At 38.9% G+C, this 10,343-nt stretch overlaps 1 protein-coding gene across 1 annotated transcript; it reads right to left on the bottom strand.

Annotated features, from left to right (window-relative positions):
- Window positions 1-268: 268 nt before the first annotated feature.
- LOC136356122 (uncharacterized) lies at window positions 269-8,475 on the bottom strand. Its single transcript, XM_066309676.1, has 6 exons — window positions 8,061-8,475; window positions 4,183-4,317; window positions 3,976-4,051; window positions 3,001-3,095; window positions 741-908; window positions 269-627 (listed from the first exon to the last, which is right to left on the bottom strand). Exons 1-6 carry the CDS (start codon window positions 8,383-8,385, stop codon window positions 467-469), a joined length of 960 nt encoding a protein of 319 aa, XP_066165773.1. The 5' UTR covers window positions 8,386-8,475; the 3' UTR covers window positions 269-466.
- Window positions 8,476-10,343: the final 1,868 nt, after the last annotated feature.

The following is a 10,343-nucleotide window of genomic DNA, read 5'->3' as shown; positions in this document are numbered from 1 at the left end:
TTCCACAAACTGTACATGAGCACGATGAAACAATCAAGCTGTATTGCACACCCTCCATCCTAAAAAAAAATTAAAGCACAATCAAGCTGTATTAGAACATCACAAAATATCGATGGAGAATGTAAATCTTGCAGTTTATCCATCAACACGATCACAAGTTAATACTTCACGACTGACCCCCCCAAAAATTTCTCATATACTCCTAAACCAGGAACGAAATAATGACGTCGCGACTTGGAAAAGTTAGATACAAACAGCCGTACAATGATTTAAAACCAAAACAGGAAGTTCGAGTTCCTTCTTTTTCATGTTCAATTCTCTGTGTACTAAATATATGATGTCACATTATTACATTGTCACACATTCTGCAAAACTTCAATAATTTCAATGTCTAAAGCATATACTTCCTTCCGTTTGAAATGGTCAAAGACTTGAAGAGGCAAAAAGAAATTCTACTAATTTCGTTCTACTCCTGGATTCTTGATGGTTCTCCAATTGCATCTTCCATACGTTGGTACCAGTCACCAATTTGTGTATGCTCAACCATATCTTTTCCAGCTGTCAAGTATCGGATAGGTCTCAAAACACCAAATACTGCAAGATCTGCCAAGTTAGGCTTGGAGCCACCTGGATAAATGCAAGTTAATATCAGTGCGGAGTAACAAACTTGATGCATGTGGATTTTCACCCTTCCAGGCTGTTTTTTCCCTTTTCCCTTCCTTTATGGAAAAATATCATACCTAGAAAATCCCTTCCATCAAGGGCTTCCATCCATGTGTTGGCAGCATCGTATAATGAAGCACGCGCATCAGTTATATTGTACTTCTTCTTTAGCTTCTTAGACACCATGTACATTGCTGCAGCACCAGCATACTTCACAGCAAACCGCTCAGTAAAACTGAAGTTGCCTGCATTACAGAGTTCGGGTGCACATCGTCAAATGTTGCACTAACAAAATCATGTGTCATTTCTGCTCAAATGATTAAAACAGTTAGCGAACAGAGCACCACCTCTGCACCCAATTTTACGTTTTTGCCTAGAGATGAAGAAATCTAGTGTTCCTGGATAAGTGGATAGCATGGCATCTTGAACTTTTATTTTTTAGTTTTCTAGTTTGAATATAATTGGAGATGAATCATATCTTACTATAAAGTTATCCCCCACTAACTCCTTAAGCTTAACATGCAAAGGTGCCACATCATCATCCACTAACAAGATGCTACACATCATCCACTAACAATCATCACATTTAAACAACATGCAAACATGCTATATCTTTATAGTTTTTATAATTTAAGAGCTTTTCAAATAAAAATATGTTAAATTATCATCCAACATAATTCATATAATGTTTCAATATATATCTTTATTATGTTTTATGATATCCTATATACTTATATAGTTCATCCTCACTTAGTTAGTACTTAAATGATTAATCTATGGTCCAAATTATCTTTCTCCTTTTTTCCTCTAATTAAGTCATATCACATCAATTGTTTTTAGCCTTTTTTTACTGGAATTGTTTTTAGCCTTTAGATGATTAATCTACAGACCAAACTATCTCCCTATTTTTCTTCTTCCATAAAGTCATACCACCTTACTTTTTACATTTGAATCACCATTCTACATACTATTTAAATTTAAATTATCATAAACCATATTAATTTACTTAATCTGATGTTATCTAGCTATCTTACACATTCTTTTTTTATTGTTATCATACTAAATTCCCGCAGCAATGCGCGGGGTTTCACCTAGTATAGTAAACAAGTAACCCCTTACATGAGGGGATTTTGCTGAACAGTGAGCACAAACTAATCTTCCCTACACTGTTCTTTCCATGCACCTCATGTTCTCTCAACTAACCTCCGCTATCAGCAGTTCAGCACTATGTTAGTATGGTACCTCGACGATTGAATTTCCCTATATCTCACAGGTAAAATCCCTGTTCAGACACATTATGCATAATGCTTTTCATTTATGGGGCATCCATTGACAATCACGCTGAACAGTGAGCATTCACCAAATTGTGTTATCTCCAACATTTAGAAAATTAATGAACTATGAATGGAGAGCACCTGGGTTCACAAAATCAAAATATTCATGCCAAGTATGTTCCAGAGAGATCCTATATGTAACCTCACTGTAACACCCTAATTTGCAAGGTGCAGGCCCCATGTACACACTGCATTCCATTCTAGCTTCATGTAAAAGGTTAACCTGAAGGTTCTATGGTTGGAATGTGTAGGTTTATTTGTTATCCTTAATACATCTAAAATCTCTATGTGAGCCTAATCTCACCAAAAATACACCACGGGTCACACAGGCCTCTAGTACAAAGCTGGGGTTCATTCACCCCTTTCTTTAGAAGCTGATGAACTTGTCAGCACATTTTCTTGTTTATTCCTGTGTTACTCCGATAAAATTCAATCCTATTACAACCAAATATCAACTTGTTAAAAGCCTTCGATGGCAGTAGATAGTGCACGACCATGTCCTATCCACCCCATGAACCCAGACACATACTCGTGTAGCACAAGGTTTATGCTCTGATGTCAACAGTAGGACCCTAGCTTTCAAAATCCACTTTGGCCTGGTTCTTCTGAGGAGCAGGGACATTTACATAGCACCCCACGTAAACTTCTGTTCTTGATTCATGTAAAAGGGTTCCCAAAGGTGCTATGGCTCAAACATGTTGGCCCCAACCTATCTAAACTCACCATGTAAGACTAATCCCACCATCACTGTACATGGGCCACAAGTGCCTCTACTACAGGACCAGGGTGTTACACTAACTTATAAAAAGGGGTTTAGCGTTAATGATTCCACTCACTCTGGTCTCAAATACTTCTTATTTTGAATAAGCATCTAGTCAAACATTTAAAAGTAGTGTCAACATCTTTTAAAGATTATTTGGATACATGAGAATCATAAATATAACCAAAAGAAAGAAAATATAGCAGCACACAGACACCAAAGTTAAAAGTTCCAAGGAATTACCATGTTTTGAAATATAATCAAAAGATTCCAAGGCCTCTGAAGTTGTCCGATATATATTTGGCGACAAGACATGCACAAGGTGCTCATCAACCCACCTAAACCAATAATTCAAGACAAATTATGTTACCGTAGATAAACTCCAGTTTGTAAGAATGTTAAGAGAGTAAAATGTTGGTCACTCGTGCAACCAGGGTTCGCCATGCTACTTCTAGAGGAATCCAGCTCACTCCATCAAGGGTAAAGCCTAAATGCAGCCAATTTAGTGGTAGTCGGCTTTTTTGTTTTTCATCTTTCAGTTTGTGAATCCTACCAGAAAATGCATAACTACCCCTAATACAAGATAATAATGGACTTACTGGTTGTCTCTAGCCTTGGAAACACTACTATGACCAGATCCAGAGAAAAAGTCTATAAAGTAATCATCAGATCATAACGGATAAGCTCTTAGTTTCATCAATTAATTTTAGTGGTAAAAACACAATGAAATAAAGCAAAGAGGATAGTTGATGGCCATACTGATTCTGCCTGGCCTTGAAACATTATCACCAGATCCTTGGGAAACATGTAACTATAAACTATCAGATCGCAGAAAAAATGTAGTAATAGTGATGGCTATGCTGATCCTGCCTGGTGTTGGAACATTACAATGACCAGATCCAGGGAAAGAAGTCTATCATGTAACTATCAATGCATAAACAGAAAAAACTGATGGACAAGGTTTTTGTTCACCGATTGATTTACATTGTAAAACAATGAAACAAAAGTAAAGAAATACTATAAAAGTAGAACATATTGCACATACTAATGCCATATAAATGATTAAAAATTTCAAGAGGAAAGTAGACTTTAAACAATATTTGTTTCTAGAAATAGGAGTACTATAACATTAATGATTTGAGAAGCTAGAACCAAGACCTGAAAAAAAAATTACAAATACTAATGCCACATAAACAGATGCAAGTAATGGAGAAATACCTGCGCCATTTTTCTTCCTCTTCATTAGTGGCTTTATCATCAGGGCGGACCCTTTGCTGTAATATATTGATTATATCTACCAACAACAGATGTAACAATACGTTAACTCTGGAGTTTAACACATAAAAAGTTATTTTACTTAAAAGTTGAAACCACAACAATGTAAAGGAACCAGACCGGAATAAACCAATATGAAATGAATGTAACCTGATGAATCAACCAGCTGTTCACCATCTACCATCAGTATTGGGACCTTCTTGTACTCAGACCACTTGATTTCCTTCTTGCTCAATGGATTAACTTCCACAACCTTGTAGGGTATATCATGATAGTCTAGGAAAGCTGAAATGAAGCAAATGAAGAATCTTTCAACTAAAAGAAATTATGCCAGAACAGAGAGATCATCAATGATTTCAGAATAACAAGTGAATGATCTTTAGCAAGCAACTTTCAAGCTTCAGAAATCTAGAATACCTCTATGCTCTAAGCTACTGATATACAGATCACACTTACAATCAGGATTGATCATAGACTCACAGTACGATCACACTTAGTTATCGAAGTGTATATACTCATACAGCAGATAATTTGTGAACCCATTGACAGATGACAACCCCAGTCCCAATAGCATTATGAAGTTTCACGTACAGTAAATTATTACATCATGCTGCCAATGAATCAGATTGCTGTGCAAGTTTGTAGGTGAGGGTGACACCTGTCAAAAAAGGGATGGCTGATGTACTAACAAGTAATGACAGTTGGACAAAAGGAAAACAATTTTTACAACAAATTCTGGAAGGTCTGATTCAATGAATAAACTTGACCAATTCTTAGCTGGGAGGCTCCTCTCTTTTGAAGTTATGCAAAATGTACCGACAGTCCTTAAACATGTCATAGATGGGCACAGATGCACAGTTGGACCCGTGATGATACATTAAATTAAGGGCTTAAATATGCAATTTGAAAGTTCAAGAACCATAATGATAGAAGAATTGTACTCTACTGACTATGTTAAATTACATACTGCTACCTAAAAACGCTTAGCTTGTAAGTTTTTCATTACCAACAAATCAATAATTATCCCCTCAACAGAAAATCAGGACATAGAACAACACATCATGGTACCCCATGAACTATTTCCATGAAGCTAAACACAATACTACCAAAACTCAGACCTTGAGCTATTTCAGGAGGGATGGTTTGCCTAGCTGGGGGAAACCAACAACGCTTGACTACAAGCTCAAGGCCAAGTTTGCCTCGGATTACACAATCAACCTAACTCGTTTCAATGATTTCAACAACTTTCAAGGTATTTTGAGATGAGACCAAAAGGCTGGAAAAGGCTCAGAATAAACTTTTTTGTCGTGTGCAAGAACACATGCAATCAAGTTACCATGAAGATTTGTGCTCACTTTAGTTCAGGCTGGTCTCTGGAGGCCAAATAGGGCTCCAAATATGCCCTTTTTTTGTATCTCTAACTCAAATTGGACTTAAATACTCATTTCAAATTGAACATGTATCATACATAAAGACAAATACTCATTTCAGACAATAAGTAGTGTTATATACTCAATCAATTCAAATTGAAACACATTAAGCAATGAGGTTACTTGTTCAAAACAAACCAAATGTAGCTTGGCAGATGCCATTTTGTATGGAACAGAATTTCTCTGACCACTAAGGCAAATTCATAGTATGGCATGCTCTTTGCAAGCCTCTAGTAAAGGATCACTTGCTCCAAACAGGCAAACACTTTATTGTATGGAGCAATTTCGTTTCTGCCCCTACTTTGATGTAGTCTAATACTGATTTTACCCCTACTTTTTATGGTTTTCGTTTTTGCCCCCAATTTTTTGAACCGGACGATCGTCTTGCCCCTATTTTGGATGCTGAAGTTAACGGTGTTAAGTAATTAGCAAAAGGACATTTATACCCTCTTCTATTTTTTTTCATTAATTGTGTTTTTGCTTCCATTTTATACATGTTGCTTTGGAACTTTATTTTTGTGAATGCATTTAAAATTAAATGACGCACATTGACTAATATAACAATTAGGACAGATTCAGACCTAATTGTTGTGGCAATGTGCATCATTTAATTTTAAATATATTCACAATAATAAAGTTCCAAAGCAAACATGTATAAAATGGGGGCAAAAACACAATTAATGAACATAAATAGGAGAGGGTATAAATGTTCTTCTGCCAATTACTTAACACCGTTAACTTCACCATCCAAAGTAGGGGCAAAACGATCGTTCGGTTCAAAAATGTGGGGGCAAAAACAAAAACCCTAAAATGTAAGGGTAAAATCAATATTAGACATCAAAGTAGGGGCAGAAACAAAATTGCCCCATTGTATCTATTCATCCATATGCTCCAAGCCCTAACAACAATAGCACCAATTTATAATTATTTTTCTCAAAATTGTCAACTGATTCTGGAACCAAGAGATCTCTTGATTGTTCATCCTCTTGGGTCTCCACATTACACATTTTTCAATGCTCAAACATGCTAAGACCATAGCAAAAATCCCTAACAGCTCCCAGGCTCAGGTGGAAACCTCAAGCATGTATTAGTCAATGCAACAAGGTAATGACTAATAGGTGACATGGCATGGGTAGCAGGACTACACTACAGTGATGTCATGAAGTCTGTTACATAAAACGGAACAACGAACACAAGGACCCTGAGGTGGTCAGTTCAATGAGTGCATGTGAACTGTAAGGTGACAAGAAGCACAAGTAAAGCCACTCAGTGAGTGGCAGAGATGGCCTCATGGGAGTGATCCACAGATGGCCTCATTAGAGTGATCTGGCGGATAATAGCATAATGCAAACAATGCAACCATGGTAACTAAATTACCCTCCATTGGAATGTTCCCCACACTGATATGACTTATGAGTGCATGGACAAGATAACAGGCCCAACAGAAGCTTCACAAAGGGGACAAACTCAGGTAGCAGTATCTGGTGAGCTCTGCTGTGGCCTCAAGGAAGAACAGTAAAGGCAACTTTGGTGACACCAGCAAGACGGTGTTAGTGAGAATGATAGCAATGGTTACAAAGCAGGCACCCAATTTTCTTAAGGAGTGATGGAATATGTTCCATATTTTTGAAATGGACCCAATGTATTGTGTTAGTTTTTTTCCCTTCTATTAGCTGTACTTTGGTTAAACAGATAGAAGTGGTTTTCTTCACCTCATCCAGAAATCTTGATGCTAACTGATGGGAGCTTATTTTCTGTAATCTACTACCTTAGAATCAATTCTCTGTGTCGAAAGATAGTTCCCTTCAAATATCCTTCACCTTCTGTAAAGCATCAACAAACCTATTTCAGATGACACCTAAATTAGCGATACTTGATTTTCTGTGTTTTCCCCATTCTTGTAATTCTATTTATCTGTTCCAAACAGCCCTATCAGCTTACGAGCTAAAGAAACTATATTGGGCTCACAATGTGAATAGTCCTACCTGTGCATAGGGACCTCGCTAACTCATATTGTTCAAAATATTTTCATTCACTTTTTTATCTAAAAAGGTTGGATAGATGAAAAAGAATGAAAAAGGTTTTACAAGCAGGTATTGCTTGGTTTGCTAGGCTTAGCACTGGTCATCCAGTCGTTGTGCAATCAGCCTTGGTGCATTCTCAGCAGTGCTCTTGGCATTAAATCCTGGGTAGTCTATGGACACGTATGGATTCAGTGGGATGTATTCTACATTTAGCTATTTTCAAAGCAATGAAAGTAGAGAACACTATCAAAAGGCGGTGAAACTTATGTTCTGTAGATTTATGCATTGTCCAGAAACATTGTTGGTCCGCCAAACTCATGACAATTGACTGTCCTTTAACTTCTATGGTTACTTGAATCCTCCCAACCTCAGAAACAGCTTCTACAGCAGCCTCCCAACCAAAATACAAATTATAATCTATATTCTCGATAGTAATCATTAAGATAAAAAGGCAAATTACAGCTAGTGAACTATTTTATCGTAACCAGATCACCACGAAAAGTACTTTTTATCAGGTCTAATGCACATCGAAAACGCTAGATTGGAGGAGTGCACGGAAGCAGGAGCACATCACCTCTGACTTTGTTGCAGAAGGGGCAGGCCTGGTACTGGTACAGCACCACGTTCTGCGGCAGCAGATCCATGGGCGGCCTTTCCTTGGCCTCCGCCGCCGCCATCGTCGCGAAGGTCAGGGAGAAGGAGACCGCCCCAGCGATTCCAGCTGGCATGGCCCGCGAGGATGATGATGATGATGCCTGGGATGGGGGCGACGGCTGGACGCCCAATCTCCCGCCGCCCGCCGCGGCCGCCGCCGTGGAGGCGGCGTCCCCATGGAGAGCGCGCGAGGAGAGGAGCAGCGAGCGGGAGGCCAGAGCTTGCGCCGCTCGGATTGACCTCATCTTGGCAAACGAATAGAGCGGGGCTGTTAGGGTTTTGGACTGGTTTGCCTCGCCGGCGCCGGCGGAAGAAGAGACGGATTTAGGAATTACAAGGGAGATCCTGGATGGTGCTGGATGGAACGCCTAAAACCCTTGATACTTTACGTATTAGTACTTCAACTACTATTAAATTGTGTTATTATCGCGGCTAAGGGCCCAATGACGGATCGGTTTTCTAAATAGACTTTTGTTTTCGGAGGATACCTTTGCGCTCGTTCTTCTTGGAGAAGAAGAAAAAAATACGCGGAACAGTTGGGTTCGCAGGTTAACGACGGATGACGGGATTGTTGTCCACGGCTCAACATCTACTTCCCTCTGTACTATAAAAAAATTAAACCTAAATCTAATAACCTATTCAAAATCATAGTAATATAGGTATGTTTAGTTTTTTTTTATGTAAAGTTTTTAAAGTATACGGACACACATTTAAAGTATTAAACATAGACTAATAACACAAACAAATTACAGATTCCGCCTGTAAACTGTGAGACGAATTTATTAAGCCCGTCATTAGCAAATATTTACTGTAGCATCACATTGTCAAATCATCACGTAATTAGGCTCAAAAAATTCGTCTCGCAATTTACATATAAACTATACATAGGGGTGAAAACGGAGCGGATATTATCCGATCCGATCCGATCCGAATCCGTCCGATGTGAGGATATGGTAAAAATTTTTAGATATCCGGCCAGATGCGGATGCGGATGCGGATATGGTATCAACGATATCCGACGGATGCGGATTATCCGATATTTTAATCGGATTATCCGATGTAATGTTTGGCGGATAATCCGCACCTTTCAGACCACACAACAACTCTATTTAGCCCATTTTACATCGGGCAACCCATCTAGCCTATATAGTGTAACCTAATCCAATCCTCCCCTAAATCTCTCTCTCTCTCTGCGACTCTTCTCTCGGTCCCTTCTCCTGCTCCCACATGCGCCGCCGCATGGCACCATAGGTGCGCCGTGCCATCGCTACAGCCTGCTGGCGCCACCGCCGCCGCTCCTCCTTTTAGTCCGCCGACAGTGTGTTGTGTGCTGTTTGCTGTAAGCAGTGTGCTGTATGGAACTAGTGTGTTGTGTGCTGTATGCAGTGTGCTACTGTATTGTGTGGCTGTGTGCTGTATGCCTATATTGCTGTATGCCTCATTGCCTCATGCCTGTCATACTGATGAGTGAACTACTGAACTGAACACTATATTTTTAAATTTTAAGCAACGCAGTGAACTGCTGAACTGAACACTTATATTATGTTTTTGATGGATGTGTTATATTAAGCAAAATTATATTATTGATGTGTTTTGGTTGGTTTTTCCTAGAGAGCTGAGATCATGTTCATATGTTGTTTGGCCATCGTATTGCGGCAATTGTATTGCCGCCCTCTTGTTGTATGGATTGAATACAAACTTGACATCCGACAACTTTTTGTCTGTTTCCGAACAGAGTCCGCACCGACTCCGCACCGAATCCGACGTCCGAAATAATCCGCTCCGCATCCGCATCCGCACGTCATCTGCACTCGCTCCGCATCCGCTTAAAGAAAATGGTTTAGGATATGGTATAGCTATTATCCGTCCGAATCCGCTCCGTTTTCACCCCTAAATGTACAATTGGTTTTTTCCTCACATTTAATGCACCATGCATGTGTCCAAACATTTGATGTGACGTTTTTGGCCAAATTTTTTTTATCTAAACAAGGCCTATATCATATTTTTTTATTATGTTTGTTTTTTATGAGACGAAAGAAATACACCTTTACCAAAAGCAAAAGCATAAGGTTCTCGGTTTTGGACATGTGAATATGAAAGAAACATGATGATATTAGGATCCTGTTGGGTAGGGCTTCAACTATTAAATTTAATTTCAAGAGTTAGGTCTGGACTAGAGTTATGAAGCGCGGTTTAAACCCAG

This window comes from Oryza sativa, chromosome 4, assembly GCF_034140825.1.
Source record: "Oryza sativa Japonica Group chromosome 4, ASM3414082v1".
Taxonomy (NCBI): domain Eukaryota; kingdom Viridiplantae; phylum Streptophyta; class Magnoliopsida; order Poales; family Poaceae; genus Oryza; species Oryza sativa.
The sequence above is the reverse complement of the archived record's forward strand: the minus strand, read 5'-3'. Positions and strand labels throughout refer to the sequence as shown.

Bases quoted from the DNA above. Each gene is read 5' to 3' on its own strand.
- LOC136356122 (XM_066309676.1), bottom strand. From the start codon at position 8,385: ATGAGGTCAATCCGAGCGGCGCAAGCTCTGGCCTCCCGCTCGCTGCTC. The intron at 4,318-8,060 runs GTGATGTGCTCC...GCTTCATTTCAG, and splicing joins CTTCTGCAACAAAGTCAGAG to CTTTCCTAGACTATCATGAT. The intron at 628-740 runs GTATGATATTTT...GCATTTATCCAG, and splicing joins TGATGGAAGGGATTTTCTAG to GTGGCTCCAAGCCTAACTTG.